This window comes from Carassius gibelio, chromosome A6 (assembly GCF_023724105.1).
Source record: "Carassius gibelio isolate Cgi1373 ecotype wild population from Czech Republic chromosome A6, carGib1.2-hapl.c, whole genome shotgun sequence".
Lineage (NCBI taxonomy): Eukaryota > Metazoa > Chordata > Actinopteri > Cypriniformes > Cyprinidae > Carassius > Carassius gibelio.
Window position 1 is genome coordinate 13,891,340 of NC_068376.1, and position 16,731 is coordinate 13,908,070.

The 16,731-nt window shown below is 39.5% G+C and overlaps 1 protein-coding gene across 5 annotated transcripts in view; it reads left to right on the forward strand.

The window, feature by feature from the left end:
- The first annotated feature begins 787 nt into the window (after nt 1-787).
- Nucleotides 788-16,731, forward strand: part of LOC128016251 (endonuclease V) — a 207,447-nt gene continuing 191,503 nt past the window's right edge. For all 5 annotated transcript variants that reach the window (XM_052600768.1, XM_052600769.1, XM_052600770.1 and 2 more), the window contains exon 1: nt 788-849. In XM_052600768.1, the coding sequence (XP_052456728.1) occupies nt 809-849 (41 nt within the window). In that variant the 5' untranslated portion in view covers nt 788-808. The remainder of the gene's footprint in view (nt 850-16,731) is intronic.

Here is a 16,731-nt window from a genome sequence, read left to right on the forward strand (position 1 = left end):
AATAATTACTAGTATCTAAACAATAAGTACTAGTATATAATTGATAAGTACTAGTATCTAATAATAAGTACTAGTATCTAATGAATAAGTACTAGTGTCTATTTAATAGGTACTAGTATCTAATGAATGAGTACTAGTATCTAAAAAATACACACTAGTACCTAATGAATAACTACTAGTACATAAAAATTAAGTACCAGTCACTAGTGGAATACATACTAGTCAAAACTCAATAGTTGATATCTCAATGACGGATCCCCATAGAAGTCAATAGCAAAAAATTTAAATTTGTTACAAGTAACAATATACAAGTTACTAGTCACTACTGAATTAAGTACTAGTATCTAATGAATAAGTACTAGTGCCTAATAAATAAATACTAGTATCTAATAAATAAGTACTAGTATTTAATCAATAAGTACTAGTATCTAATTAATAAATACTAGTACCTAATAAATAAGTACTAGTATCTAATGAATAAGTACTAGTACCTAATAAATAAGCACTAGTATCTAGTGAATAAGTACTAGTATCTAATGATTATGCACTAGTATCTAATGATTAAGTTCTAGTAACTTTACAAAAGACACTAGTGCCTAAAGAATAAGCACTAGTACCTAAAGAATAAGCACTAGTACCTAATGAATAAGTACTAGTACTTAACGGAAAATATACTAGTATCTAAAAAATAAGTACTAGTAACTTGAAAAAAGATACTAGTACAGCTTAAAGAATAAATGTTAAAAAGGCTTGCCATAGTCATAGCTCCTATCCAGGAAGTGTGTAATTTATTCACTTGCACTGGCGGATGGCGGCTCCTGAGGCTGAGTTGGTGTTGAAATGGGAAAGGTTAGACAATCATGAGTTACCTTTTGTTGCTTTGCGTATTTATAACAGAAATACCATTTGATTTAGCAATAGCAAATACCGAACATGGTAACGTTAATAGATCGTAATCGTGACACTGTGTGAAGCCACACTAGGTGTCATGGGTGTGTTGCATAAATATTAAGGGTCATTCTACAGAAACGTCCACTTTTGTTATGGCAAGATATCTTAAACGTTTATTATTTTTTTTTTTTACATTTAAACTTAGACCACATTATATTACCTTTTGACTTTATGAATAAAATACACTTTTGTGCAAACGTGTATTTGTTGTAACAATGAAAATATTTGTAAAAACAGCTATAAACAAGTGATGCAATTCTGTGTATTTTGACGTGTGTTTTTTCGTTGCTAGCCAGCATACATTCAGCCGAATGCACAGACTTTCAAACTATACTGTATCTAACAGGGCCTGCTCTAGACATTTGGGTGCCCTAAGCACAAATGCTTGCATAACTGCACAGTAGAAATTACCTAACAGAGGGACTACATCTCTATGAAGAGACCATTCTGCTATTCTATAGAACTATATTAAACATTTTCACTACCATCAGTTGTCAGACGCCCTACAGAGGCACACGCCTACATTTCCTAGCTGCAAAATCAGCTATCAGCAGTATTGGGAATGTTACTTTAAAAAAGTAATTAGTTATAGTTACGTACTACTTGTTCCAAAAAGTAGTTAGTAACTGAATTACTCTATAATAAAAGTAACTCGTTACCAGGAAAATAACTATTTGCGTTACTGTAAAAAAAAAAAAAAAAAGTTGCTACATGTCAGAGAATTTGTACTTTTTTTTTTTTTTTGCAGTTTTCACATGTCAGCTGAAATGAGTAGAAAAGACAGGTACATAACTTTCAATATTTATTGCACGTCAACAGACAGCAAGAGTTTAATCCTGCACTTCAAGTATTATCTTTGTAAGAAAAGTGTTTTTGTCCACTAGCTTTGTAGATGCCAGTCACACATTGCATGTACACATTATATGCACGTTCTTGCCTTTGACCACAATGAATTTGAAGTAGTGCTTATATCTTCACCTTGAAAATGCCAACTTTTCATCGGATTGCTCCTGACTCACCATCTCGCCATCTCTGCTGCAAATCTCTGTGTAGCTGTTGCGTGTGTGTGTGTGTGTTTGGTGCCGCTGGCACAGCCGCGTGTGCCGGCATGTGTGTAAAAACACTGGCTCTGATTGGCTACCATGAAACACATGACTCTGCCTTAGCCAATCACAACCGCTCGTCATTAACCCACCTGCTCACTCGCTGTGTGAGCCAGGGGTGCGTTCGGATTGCATAGTTATAGTTTATTAAATCAATGCTTAGTAACGCACCGCATTTAACGTTCAGTAACGTTAATGGCGTTGTAATGACGGGAAAAGTAATTATTTAGATTACCGCGTTACTGAAAAAATAACGTCGTTACCTAACGCCGTTCTTTTAAAACTAACATTTTTATTTAAAACATTGTCTTACCTGCAAGCAACGCGCGAGCATCATCCCGCTGTCTCTTCTTTTTTTCCGCCCCCGACTCTTGGTGCCTTTTCGAGGCCATGTCTGAGGTCGGTGTCTGCCAAATTTGACATTGATTGAGGCATAATCGAACAGACCACTGGGAGGTGGGGAAGGGAAGGCACCAGAGGATGACTGGCACAGAGATTCACCTTTTTCTCGACTAATTTGGTCTAGGCCTATATTACTTTTGTATTGCTTTTGTATATTAACATGCTTTTAGAAATATTTTATTTGTTATTTATACTAGTAGCCTATTGTGATGATTTTTTCATGACCCAGATTTTTTTGGTGCCCCCCCAAGCAGTTGGTGCCCTACGCACAGTGCGTGATGTGCGTGTGCGGAGCGCCTGCCCTGGTATCTGATAATCACCTTCATTCTGTCTGCGATATTTCTGCGTTAAGACCGATAACGCTGTCTTTATACTAGTTTTAACTAGAGTTGTGGATATCTCATAACTCCCTCTCACAAGCTCGTCAACGCCGCCATCTATTGATTTTGCGTTCTCCGGTAGTTTTTGCCAGGTCTTCACAAGAAAACCCTCCCAACGTTACTCAAAACCAGGGGGGCAGGGTTTCATATTTTTTGAAGCACCCCTGGGCGCCGCAATTGGCTAGCGGACCCCCACCTACTGTTAGAATTCCATTGACTCCCATTCATTTTGGCGTCACTTTGACAGCGAATAACTTTACATATGAGGCGTTTAAAGACTCCATTTGTCCATTAATTATTTCTAAAGAAAGACGAAAATGTATGCCCGACCCCCAGGAAGTGCGTGCTTCTAATTGACTTCATTTTTCTCCTTTGAATCCAATGGGGTCTCTGTGTCCATTTCTTTTACTGTCTATGCTCAAAACTGTCAGGATCTGGGTCTCGTTCTCTCTCGCTCTCGCTCTCTCTCTCACTTCAGTGCGCGCACCTGTTTGCGCTCTGTCTTCACCTGTTGCTCATCGCAATCAGCACTCTCTCTGCTTTGCGCTCTCACCTGTGTCTTGTCTTGTCTAATTACTCCAGTCTATTTCTGGCATTTGTTCTCTCTGTCCTGGGTCGGATTATTGTGTGAGCTATGCCGTTGTGTGATTGTCTACCATAACCTCGTCTTGTCCTGTCTTGTGTAGCAGCGTTCGCCTTAGTGTGCCCTGTCTCCTGTCCCCAGCCGGGAAGAGCCATCCGGGGTTTCTCTCCACTCAAGTAGTCCTTCTCCTTTTCGAGTCCTGTTAGAGAGTTTTTGTTCTGCCCTGCCCCGCCTGGCAGAGGCTCTTCTGTCGAGTTTAAGGAGAGTGTTTTTTGTTCTATTTTTATGCCATCTACCTTCGGCTGTTTTTGTTATAATAAAGGACTGTAATTATTGAAGGCTACCTTTTGCGTTTGGATCTTCTGTACTTGCACCTGACAGAATAATCCGACCCATAATGGATCCAGTGAAGGGGGAGTCGTTTTTTTCTGCTGTCGAGATCCAGGGAGTTATGCTGGGTCGTCACGAAGAGGAATTATCTGCTGCCAGGGGCGCAGTGGAGAGTTTGGCTGCACAGGTTAATGATCTGTCATCTCGCCTTCTTCATACTCACCCACTAGAATGAGGGACATACGCCGGTTTGTAGCTTCTTGTCCTGTCTGCGCTCAGACAAAGTCTAGCAACACCCCGCCTGCAGGTCTCCTCCGACCTCTCCCCATCCCGTCGCGCCCCTGGTCGCACATTGCTTTAGATTTCGTCACCAGTCTTCCATCATCTGCCGGCAACACGGTTATTCTTACTGTGGTCGATCGTTTTTCTAAGGCCGCACATTTCATTCCGCTTCCTAAACTACCGTCTGCCCGAGAGACCGCCCAGATAATGGTTGATCATGTATTTAAGATTCACGGTCTACCCTCGGACGTTGTGTCGGACAGAGGACTGCAATTCGCCTCTTTGTTCTGGAGGGAATTCTGCCGGCTGATTGGGGCTTCCCCCAGTCTGTCGTCAGGATTCCATCCCCAAACCAACGGGCAGGCTGAGCGAACCAATCAGATCCTCGGACGTATGTTACGTAGCTTAACCTCTCAGAACCCGGCTTCCTGGTGCGATCAGCTGTCCTGGGCCGAATATGCCCATAATTCCCTACCCTCGTCGGCCACTGGGTTATCCCCTTTTGAAGGCTGCCTCGGGTACCAACCTCCGCTCTTTACTTCCCAGGAGCCTGAGACTTCCGTACCTTCCGTACAGGCTTTTATATCAAGGTGCGCACTTGGAGGAGGGTGAGATCTGCGATATGTTCTACTAGAGTGCGCACTTGTAGGGCAGCTAATCGTCGCCGGGTTAAAGCCCCTCGTTATGTATGTGGGCAAAAGGTGTGGCTTTCCACTCGGAATCTGCCTATTCGCGAGGGCTCTAAGAAGCTTATGCCCCGTTTTGTCGGTCCCTTTACTATTTTGAAGATTCTTAGTCCGGTGGCAATCAAACTACGGTTATCTCGCCAGTTACGTCGGGTACATCCTGTATTTCACATGTCCTGTGTCAAACCTGTCATTCGCGCATATACAGTGGGGATCGAAAGTTTGGGCACCCCTTGCAGAATCTGTGAAAATATGAGTAATTTTCAAAAAATAAGAGAGATCATACTAAATGCATGTTATTTTTTATTTAGTACTGTCCTGAGTAGGATATTGTACATAAAAGATATTAACATTTAGTCCACAAGACAAAAAAATTGCTGAAATTATTAAAATAACCCCACTCAAAAATTTGGGAATCCTTGGTTCTTAATACTGTGTATTAATACTGTGCATCTCTTAATCCATCTTGTTTCATTCTGGAGCATCAGTGAATGTTTTAATCTTTTTAAATAGTTGTGTTTGAGTTCCTCAAATGTCCTTAGTCTGAAAAGATGCATCTCAAAATCATAAAGTCACTGCTTGAAAGGGTTCAAATATGCAAAGATGCTGGAAAACTGAAGAATCTGCAGGACCTTAAAGATTTTTCTGAAGAACGCTGCTCAGTTTAACTGTTCAGAACAAACAAGGGACTCATGCACAACCATCACAAAACAGATAGACAGTCGAGGATCATCAGGTAACAGAACACAGTATTAAGAACCAAGGGTTCCCAAACTTTTGAGTGGGGTTATTTTAATAATTTCAGCATTTATTTTGTCTTGTGGACTAAATGTTAATATCTTTTATGTACAATATCTTACTCAGGACAGTACTAAATAAAATATAACATGCATTTAGTATGATCTCTCTTATTTTTTGAAAATTACTCGCATTTTCACAGATTCTGCAAGGGGTGCCCAAACTTTCAATCCCCAATGTACATATATGTAAATATGTGTGTGTGTGTGTGTGTGTGTGTGTGTGTGTGTGTGTGTGTGTGTGTGTGTAACAAATTGTGACCAGTCTCTGAACATCACCAATAATATACTGAACATCCCCTTAGCCCCTACGGGGAAGGAAGGAACTATACAGGTTCTAAAGAACTTGCTCAAAAACACTCGTCACTTTCTGTTATTTGTTTTCTGAACTGCACTACTGAAAACCTTATTAATCCTGAATTTATTTAGTTACCCGCTTCTATATAAAAACATAATAGATTTAATCACCCCTTTAAACACTTTATAAAATCATTGGTAATTGAAATATTACACCAAATTGTCACAACTAAATTAAGAATTCATTATGAGCAATGCATAGCAAATGATGCTACCATCAAATATGAGAAACCTTAAAGAATGATAGACTGATGTAAATGACTGAAACCTGTTGTCATGCATGTGTTTGCCATAGCTTTTCATTAAAACATTATACACTGCAAAGTTTAACTTTAAATGACATCAATTAATACATCAAAACCATCTAAAATATCTTGCATAAATAGCAGCATAAATAATTTTGTTTATAAGCGCATGTATTTTGTTATGAATTCTTCAGATAAAACAAATAATAAAATTAGTCATGTATTAGTTGTATTATTTTACAGCCCGTTTTTTTTGATGCAAAGTTAACTATGTAAAATAATAAAATATGTTGTGTAAATGATGATGAAACAAACTAAAGTATGTGCACAATTGAGAAATGTGAAGATAAATCACATCTCACAAGGTGAATATTTAATAAAAAATAAAAAATAAAATAAAAATCAATGTAATACAAGCATTTTCGGGAAATAAGTAATTTTTACATTTACATAATTGGTAAGGTAAAAATAAATAAGGTATGTGTGTACACACCATGAGTTCAATTTTCATTTCGTGAACAGTAGGGAACATTAGTTTATTTAATTAATTCGCCGGACCCAGACATACGCACATTTCAGATGCACTGGCTCAGTTAACATTTATAGTATAGTAACAATAGCAGGGTAGATCTTATTTGCATTTGAAGTGATATTATAAATCCTGTAAACATATATAAAAGGTAATATTTGGATTTCTCCCTTTCTCTGCACTGGCGTTTAGCACAAAAGGAAGCATCAAAGCACACACTCGCAAGACCAGAAATCCAAGATGGAAGAAGATATGCAACTAGCCCATTGTGTTTCGAGCGGGTCCCCAGTTAAAAATCAAATTTTTTTGGCGGGGTTCCCCTGCTTAAATTCGCATTCCAGGTGATGACAAACTACTTTAATTAGTACAAACACAATTAAAGGCATATGCAATCTGCATGTACTCTTCTGACGCGTCAGATTGCTTAAAATAAGCAAACACCGGGCAGAAAATTGTATCCTTGTAGCAGCGAAGCTCTGACTGAATCGTGGATTTAAACTCATGTTATCTGGCAACTGCTCTCATGAAAGCTCAAGTAGTAGAGGCACGTAGAGCATTCCGCAGTTACATGTCTCTTTTTTATGTTTGACACGTTCTTTTGGGAAAGTATGCTTGAATTTGAAATATTCGATATTCCTAATACTTTCGAATTTTACATCGTGCTAATATTTTATATATCGCCCAGCTCTAGTTCCACATCACACCGTGGTGTTGCTTTGTGAAATAATTTTATAGTATGGTATTAACTTGCTTCGTGCTGCAAAGAAATTGCACAGCACTAATATCAAACTTAAACCTCCTCATCTGAGCTGCCTCAGACATCTACCACGGTGACAGTCACCACTCATCATTGGCAAAAAATATTTGAGGCGGGCTTTATGTTCACATGCATAGTTCAAATTTCAATGCAAGGCTTCAGTATTACGATTTAGGTATATGATTAATAATGAATAAGTTTTCCTGGTAGCTTCCAGTGAAGTTTTTTTTTTTTATATATAAAATGATTCATAAAACATTTAAATATCAAGTCGACCATTTATTTGCTTTGTTCACTGACAAAAATGAAAATACTAACAATCAAAGCAGAAAGCTGGTATTGACATAATATACTGCTCACTGACATAGTTTTAAATTGTTATTCAAATGTTTTGCCTTCAAACAGTTCCTCTTAAATATTAGGACTGTCAAAATGGCTGAAAAACTAAATACACATTTTATACTTAAATATTAATATATTATATTAATAGTATTGAGGTATATTCAAACTTAAAAGTCATAATTTCACTTCGGGAGAAGAAACAGCTTTTGTCCCCTGTGGCTATAGAGGTTGCAGTGAATTAGAATTTTTTTTTTATTTGTAGTTTTTTGGCATTTGAATGTGGATTTTTATTTTAAATTCTGATTGTAATTTGACAGCCCTAGCACTATTTTATTTTATGGGAGCTTTGATACCTCTGTAATTTTAAAAACCTGGCTACGGCCCTGATAACAGCCCTTACCTATATACATATAGAATATTGCACCAAACAAAAAAAGGGGAACAATTTAAACAATAAAACAACCCCATAGCAGATTCTAAGTAATCAAGGGTAGGATGATCCAATTGAGCTCATTCCTAAGGCTCCACCAGTATTGGGTACTCATGCAACAAAATCAGTGACTTACATCCGAGTAAACAAGACAGAGGGAAGTTAGTGAGTTAGGGGCATAAAACAGTGGACTAAAAGCAGCCTTGCTCTACATGTTTTTTGCCACCTGCAGTCACTTCCCTGCTCGTTAATCGTGACTGCTCTGGTGTGCGTTTCTCAAAAGCTCCGTTATCTACCTATGGTTGTTAGTTCCATTGATCTCAATTGGTAATGACAGAACTAGTGACCATAGTTGCTTTTGGCAAACGCAGCCCTGTTTGGTCCTTTTGAAAAGTGCTGGACCTTAAAGGTCAGGTTTTTCGTGTTTTTTATTTAAAGCTTTGATTGTGTTTTGAGTGTGCAATATAACATGTTCATGTTTCGCGTGTAAAAAAAACACTATTTTACACTTAATATTCACTTATTCACTTATCAGTATACCGCTGTTTTTCACTGTCATAAAAACGGGCTGAGGACTTCCTTGTTCTATGAAGTCCCTCCTTCAGAAATACGTAACGAGTTCTGATTGTGGCAGCGGTTCCTGTGTTGTGATTCGACACCAGCTTAGCGGGGGGCGGGGGGTGTTGATTAATAAACAGACAAACTTTAAATCTTTAAATCCGAAGTAAAAACATTACAACTTTAAATCCGAAGTAATCCAATTTTGTTCGGAGTGGGCTTTGGGTGTCAATGGCATAATGGCATAATTATACATATGGGTTTTGGAATGCTTTTTTTTTTGTTTTTTTACATAGTTTTGTTGAAAGTTGGTATTGCATTTATCTAGAGTATTGCGTCTTATGACATGGAATGTCAAGGGGTTAGGTCATCCAATTAAAAGGAGGAAGGTTATGACTAAACTAAGGGCAGAGAAATGTCAGGTGGCGTTTCTTCAAGAAACTCACCTGTTACAGAAGGAAGCAGAGAAGCTAAGAGGGGATGGGTTGGTGAAGTATTCTATAATGAGGGTACGAGCAATTGCAGGGGAGTGGTGAAGTAAACATCAGAGATGCTTTGCCACAAGCTACAACCATAGAAACTAAACTAACTATGGTGATAGGAATTTTGGGTTTTCATGAGCTGTATGCCAAAATCATCAGTATTAAAACAATAAAAGTCCTGAAATATTTCAGTTGGTGTGCAATGAATCTAAAATATATGAGTGTTTAATTTTTATCATTACATTATGGAAAATAATGAACTTTTATCACAATATGCTAATTTTTTGAGAAGGACCTGTAAATATAAATATTGTAGTGTGTTCCACAGTCATTATCAATTGTTCATTAGATGGATTGCTTGAGGGAATAAACTGTTCCTGTGTCTGGTTGTTCTGGTGCTCAGTGTTCTATAGCGTTGACCAGATGGCAACAGTTCAAAGAGGGAGTGTGCTGGGTGTGAGGGGTCCAAAGTGATTTTACTGGCCCTTTTGTTCACTCTGTATAAGTACAGTTCTTAAATAGAAGGGAGGGTTGTACTGATGATTCGCTCAGCAGTTCAGACTACCCTCTATAGTCTTCTGAGGTCAGATTTAGAAGCTGAGCTGAACCAGACAGTAACTGGATGGATTCAATGATTGTGGGGTAGAACTGTTTCAACAGCTCCTGTGGCAGGTTAAACTTCCTCAGCTGGCGAAGGAAGTACAACCTCTGTTGGGCCAGGAACCGGAATGACTCCACTGCAGTCACAGTGCTGTTCATGATGGTGTGTGGGGGGAAAGCAGGGGGTGTTCTCCTGAAGTCCACTATCATCTCCACTGTTTTGAGCATGTTAAGCTCCAGGTTGTTGAGAGTGCACCAGACAGCCAGCTCTTTAACCTTCTGTCTGTAAGCAGACTCGTCACCGTCCTGAATGAGGCCGATGAATGTGGTGTCATCTGCAAACTTCAGGAGCTTGATAGAGGGGTCCTTAGACGTGCAATCATTAGTGTACAGGGAGCAGAGCAGTGGGGATAGAACGCGGCCCTGGGGACCTCCGGTGCTGATTGTATGGGTGCTGGATGTGTATTTTCCCAGGCTCACTAGCTGCTGCCTGTCTGTCAGGAAGCTGTTGATCCACTGACAGACGGAGGTGGGCACAGAGAGCTGAGTTAGTTTGGGCAGGAGGAAGTTTGGGATGATCATGTTAAAGGCTGAGCTGAAGTCCACAAACAGGATCCTCACATAAGTCCCTGGTCTGTATAGGTGTTCCAGAACATAATGCAGTCCAATGTTTACTGCATCGTCCACAGACCTGTTTGCTCTGTAGGCAAACTGACGAGGATCCAGCAAGGGTCCAGTGATGTCCTTCAGGTGAGCCAGCACCAGTTTTTCAAATGACTTCATGACTACAGGCCTGTGGCTTTAACGTCTGTATTCATTTAGTCTTGTAATTTTAGATTTCTTTGGGATGGGGATGATGGTGGAGCGTTTTAAGCATGAAAGGACTTCAGACAACTCCAGTGGTCTGTTGAAGATCTGTATGAAGATGGGAGCCAGCTGGTCAGCACAGGATTTCAGACAGGCTGGTGTAACACAGTCTGGGCCTGGTGTTTTTTTCCTTTTCTGCTTCCGGAAGACTTGGCGCACAGCATCCTCGCTTATCTGTATTGCAGGTGTGGGGGAGAGGGGGGTGTGCCAGAGGTGTGAATGGTGAAAGCGGTTGTTTGGAGAGGTGTTCAAGATGGGTTTCAAGAGTTGTGAATGGTGTGAACGGTTGTTTGGAGAGGTGTTCAGGGCAGGTGATGGGTGTTCTTTTTTCAAACCTGCAGTAAAACTCGTTCAGATCGTCTGCCAGTCGTTGATTCTCCACAGTGCTGGGGGATGGTGTCTTGTAGTTGGTGATCTCTCGCACTTTTCCACACTGATGCCGAGTCGTTCGAAGTGAACGGAGTCCTTATTTTTCCAGAATAATTCTTCTTTGCCACTCTGATCTCCTTTTTCAGATTGTATTAAGCCTGTTTATACAGTACATTGTCCCCCTTCCCGTAAGCATCTTCTTTGGCCTGACGGAACTGTGAACCACGGTTTGTCATTGTTGTAAGTTAGAGAGTCCTGGTAGGAATACACATTTCCTCACAGAAACTGATGATGTTAAAGTCTCTGTGAGCAGCTTCAAAAACACCCCAATCAGTGAAATCAAAACAAGATTTTAAATCCTTCTCTGCCTCATTAGTCCATCTTTTTACAGTCCTTAATACAGGTTTAGATGATTTTAGTTTCTGTCTGTACTGTAGGTCGGAATAAGATGATCGCGATAGTCTGTAAATCAATTAATCGCACGATAAAAAAAATGAGCTCAATAATTTTTTCAGCTGCGATAATTTATTTTTTCAATTTTTATTTTTTTTTAAATTTACATCATGATGTGGGGTTAGTCTGGAGTGCAACCTGTGGATAGCCTGTGGCAGAAAACACCCTCTCTGATGGCACAGATGTCCCTGGAATAAAGATATAATGTCTCACTAGAGTGACCAGCTTTGGGAAGCGCCTTTCATTTGCTTGTGGATGCATCTCAAGTGATATTGCATTGTACTTGCACTACTGCTTTATTTTAAATCCATGTTGAATTTTTTGCAAGTAACTTTGTTGCCCTTTCTCTCGAAATGGTCCTCCTTTTCACTCGCTTCATTTGGCTTGCTCAGCTAAATATGTCTGTGTAGTTGCGTTTGTCAATGCACTCAGTTCACACCGCGTGCATACCACATTTGAAATAACGAACTTGAGCACAAAAAAAGACGTGATATGTGAACGGCCCCTTCATCGGTCAAAATGTTTATTTTCGGTTAACGGTTAAACGATCAATATGAGCATGCCTAACTGGCATATAAACATAATATAACATACAAAATTAATTAATTTTAAGCCACACAAAGTCAACACGTTGGTATTTCTTGCTCTGAATCTGCCATAAAATAAAATAAAAGTTTAATGATCTTTGAAAAGGTGTACCCGCGTTATGACATTATCATTATATTAGTTGAAACTGGTCTTATAATGACACTATTATCGTTTATCGCGATAATTTATTGGGCAATTTATCGTCCAGCAAAATGTGTTATTGTGACAGCCCTAGTGATCAGAACGTCCCAAAGCTGCTCGTGGAACAGAGTGATATGCATCCTTTATTGTGGTGTAACAGTGATCCAATAAATTACTCTTGTGGGACATGTGATGTGCTGTCTTTATATTGGTAGTTCACGGGAGAGATTGGCTTTATTATAGTCCCCAAGAATTATTAAAACAGAGTCCGGGTGTTGTTGTTCTGTCTCTCTGATCTGATCAGCGAGTTTCTGTAAAGTGAGCTCACGTGCACTTGTGGAGGTATGGATGTAAACACTCACCAGAATGAAAGAGTAAAATTCCCAAGGCGAATAGAATGGCTTGCAGTTAACAAACAGCATTTCTAGATCAGGACAGCACCTCTAGGGTCGCCATTATGTTACGTTAGGCAAGCACGCAGTTGATTAAGAAAATGAAGCAGTCTAATAAACCCAGGGCTTTATTTGTGCCGGAACAAGCCGGATCCAGTTTCGGCACCTCCGAAATACGATCCTGCACCTCATTTTGGCGGATCCCCCTCCTCCAGGGGCGGCGTTTCATTATGGCAGACAGAGAATAGCCAGATTTGTGCCATGAAAAAATATCCAAAATTCATATCTCTATTATAATTCCTTATTATTATTTTAAATCACAGGGTTTTAGAAATATTTAACCAATGATAAGTATTTAAAGGAGCTTGTAAAACTTTGTAACGCCATTGGATCCTCAAGCTCTTATAAAACCTTGTCACTTCACCCGGCCTCCACTCAGATTGAGCGCCGCACAGCCTGGAGGAGACAGATCTCCGCTTATTTGCAAAGCAAGGGTAAACAAATAACTTTGAATAGTACAGCATATCTTTACTCAGACACTATGTCTGTAAAGGCTATTGTTTTTGTGTGTTTGAAGACTGAAGAAGTAGTTTTTTTTTTTTTTTTTTTTTTTTTCATCTAGCCAATATACTTTTGTACATTTAAAATATCCTGTGCATAAGTGCTTAAAACCATGCGACACATAGTCCCCCTCAGAAAAGTTTTTAGGCCTGGAAATAGTTGTTTTAAAATCGCATGGCATTTCCATGTTATTCATGACCTTACAGACACTATAAAAGCAACTCATGCACGCTCTTAATGACTTAAACTGGTCCACCAATGTGGTTGCGCGAGTGCTCCTTTACCTCTCCCTTCTGTAATCGTGTGCCGGATCCATTGCCCCGCTTTGTTCCAGTACCTCGCAATTTACAAATTAAGCACTGTACGTATTACTAGTGAAGTGACATTCAGCCAAGTATGGTGACCTATACTCAGAATTTAACCCATCCGAAATGCACACACACAGAGCAGTGAACACACACACACACACTGTGAGCACACACCCGGAGCAGTGGGCAGCCATTTATGCTGCGGCGCCCGGGGAGCAGTTGGGGGTTCGATGCCTTGCTCAAGGGCACCTAAGTCGTGGTATTGAGGGTGGAGAGAGAACTGTACATGCACTCCCCCCACCCACAATTCCGTCCGGCCCGAGACTAGAACCCACAACCCTTCAATTGGGAGTCCAACCCTCTAACCATTAGGCCACGACTTCCCCTAAAAAACATAAAACGTAACTTCAAACGTAACTTCAAACATAACTTCATTGATAACCTATATGGTTACTTAACACCACTGTTCTGGCTGTTGCAGGCGAAGGGGCCACATCTAGCATTCCAGGTCCCAGTGAAACACAGACCACTGAGACCAGGGATACTCAGCCTGGGGGGGGCGCAAAACTCAATCTCGCCTAGGGCAACCAAGGGCTAGAGCCGGCCCTGTCTGAATGATTGAAATCCAGTTAAAGATCTTGTGGTGTGTTCTGCTGAATGGTCAGCAGCTCGTCCCTGGTGAAACTAATTGCAGGAATATAACTAAAGACAGGGCAAACTAACAAATCACCTGCAGAGCACATCACGGAGGCAGCCATCCTGTATCGGCGCCAGCGAGATACAATAGGGGGTTATATTATTCAGTATGCATCATATGTTAAAAAAATTTATATTAAAGATTTGGCTAATTTGGAAAAATAAATCAAACTGAGGGTATTAGAGATGATTAAAAAAAAACTACACATGAAGGTTTGAGATATTTAACACAATTGAAATATAAATATAATGTAATACTTTTTCTAAGAAGGTGGAGTTTGAACTGTTTAGGGTGAGGCAGATATATTTTGAATCTGGCGATAAAGAGGGCAAGCTTATGGCGAACTATATTAAACACAGAGAAATGTTTGCGCTAATTCCTGCTGTTCAGTCTTCTAAACGCAGAATTGTTACAAAACCAATAGATATTAATGAAGTCTTTAGAAAATTTTATTTGGAATTAGACACATCTTCATGTGAAGCAGAAGTTGGAGAAATAAAGGATTTTTTGGATTCATTGAATTTACCTAAGTTGACTGAAGACCAGAGGCAGGAACTTGATTCCCCTATTACAATGAATGAAATAGTGGAAATAATCGGGTGCGTCTTATCGAGGTTTCCATTGAGAAGCTTCTTTTAAAAAAAAAAAAATTCCCTGAAGCAAACCCGGCGGCATCTTAGCTGCATCCAGGTTAGCATATCACGTTTGATGTGGTAATTTCACAGTAGGCATACACACAAGTTTAAAGACTCCTACAGATTCGGCTAGGTATACATCCGTGATAAAATATCAAGGTGAAAGTTATCAGAGAGTCCGGAAACCAGTCAGTGTCTGGTGTGACCAGCATTCGCCTCACGCAGTGCAACACATCTCCTTCGCAAATAGTTGATCTGGTTGTTGATTGTGGCCTGTGGAATGTTGGTCTAATCCTTTTAAATGGCTGTGTGAAGTTGCTGGATATTGGCAGGCAGGGCCGTCGCTAGTGGGGTGAAATGTGGTGACGATTATAGGGGCCCATGGCTGAGGATCTCAAAGACTGGTTTAGGCCAGCCTAAAAAGATGATCAGGACGGACAAAGCTTATATTTTTCACGTGTTTTTAAGCATTACCATTACCACTAAAGCATCAAAACACAAGACGCGAAAAAGCTTAACAGAGTAGCTGGCTACTCGCGCGCTGTGTTCGGTGCGCACGCTGAGAGATAGAGCCTTGTATCACGGGCAGCGACACTGAACCGAGCTCTCTTCTGCGAAGTTCTCATCGAAGACCCTCCTGCACCTGAACGAACGAATACAAATCGCAGTTTGAACAAACAAAAAGAAAACACAAAGAGCCCAATTCAGTATTACGGTGTTCAGGGCTGACGCAGAGAAAGGCGTCTCAAAACGCTTGAACACGTAGTTTTGCCTCTTTTAGCTCTTGTTCCGACAAATACATACACTATGTCAAATTACCCGGCTTGTAAAATATGCTCGAAAAAAAAGTTATTTCTTAAATGAAAGTAAACCATTGAGGAAAAAAATTGGGATTGTGTATTATATTGGATGCGTTCATCATCTCTTAAAGTGACCGCGCCTAATTTAGCTACTAATCCAAGAAAATGAAAGAAAGAAAATCACTCACTGCTCTTGACTAAATTACTTTGTAGTTTTAATAAATATTAATGCACAGTCAAACCAAAAATTATTCAGACACCAGATATATATATAAAACTTAGTACAGGACACTATAATACATTTATGTAAGTGAGAATAGCAAAATTAAGCGAACTGTGATATACCCAAAGAATCTTCATACAGTAAACTACTAGTGAAATTGATAAAAATTATATCCATCCAGAATTATTCAGCACCTTATAAAGCACCATTTATTGCTTATGTTTTTTTTTTTTTTGAATAGCTAATGCAACCTTTTTACACCACAGTCTGAACAAAATTAAGCATTGCTTGGTAATTGGTGAACAAAGTATTGATAATTGTGTAAATATTGGCATAATAACACTTGTGTGTATAGTTTTGGTTGATTGTAATCCATTTCATACATTTCTATCAAAGTTATGACATTATCAAGACACATTTGTTCTGACACAGTTTAACTCTTAAGTTCTTGTCATATTTTATTACCATTTTACAAGCGATAATGTAATAGTGTAATAATGTGAGAATGTTGAAGGTGTCTAATGAAAAATAATAAATACATTTTGGTTTGATTGTATATTTTATTTTTACATTGAAGACCACTAGTGCTATTTGACATTTAATTATTCGGTTTCAGCATCTGGACACCTACAAAAAAAAAAAAAAAAAAAAAAAATTTAACTGTGTAAATTGCACAAATAAATACAAATGAACGAACAGGGCCCACTGTTACAACCTTCACCGGGTCCCACAATCCCTAGCTACGGCCCTGTTGGCAGGAACTGGAACACGCTTTCATATATACTGATCCAGAGCATCCTAAACATGCTCAATGGGTGACATGTCCAGTGAGTATGCTGGCCATGCAAGAACTGATATGTTTTCAGCTTCCAGGAATTGTTTA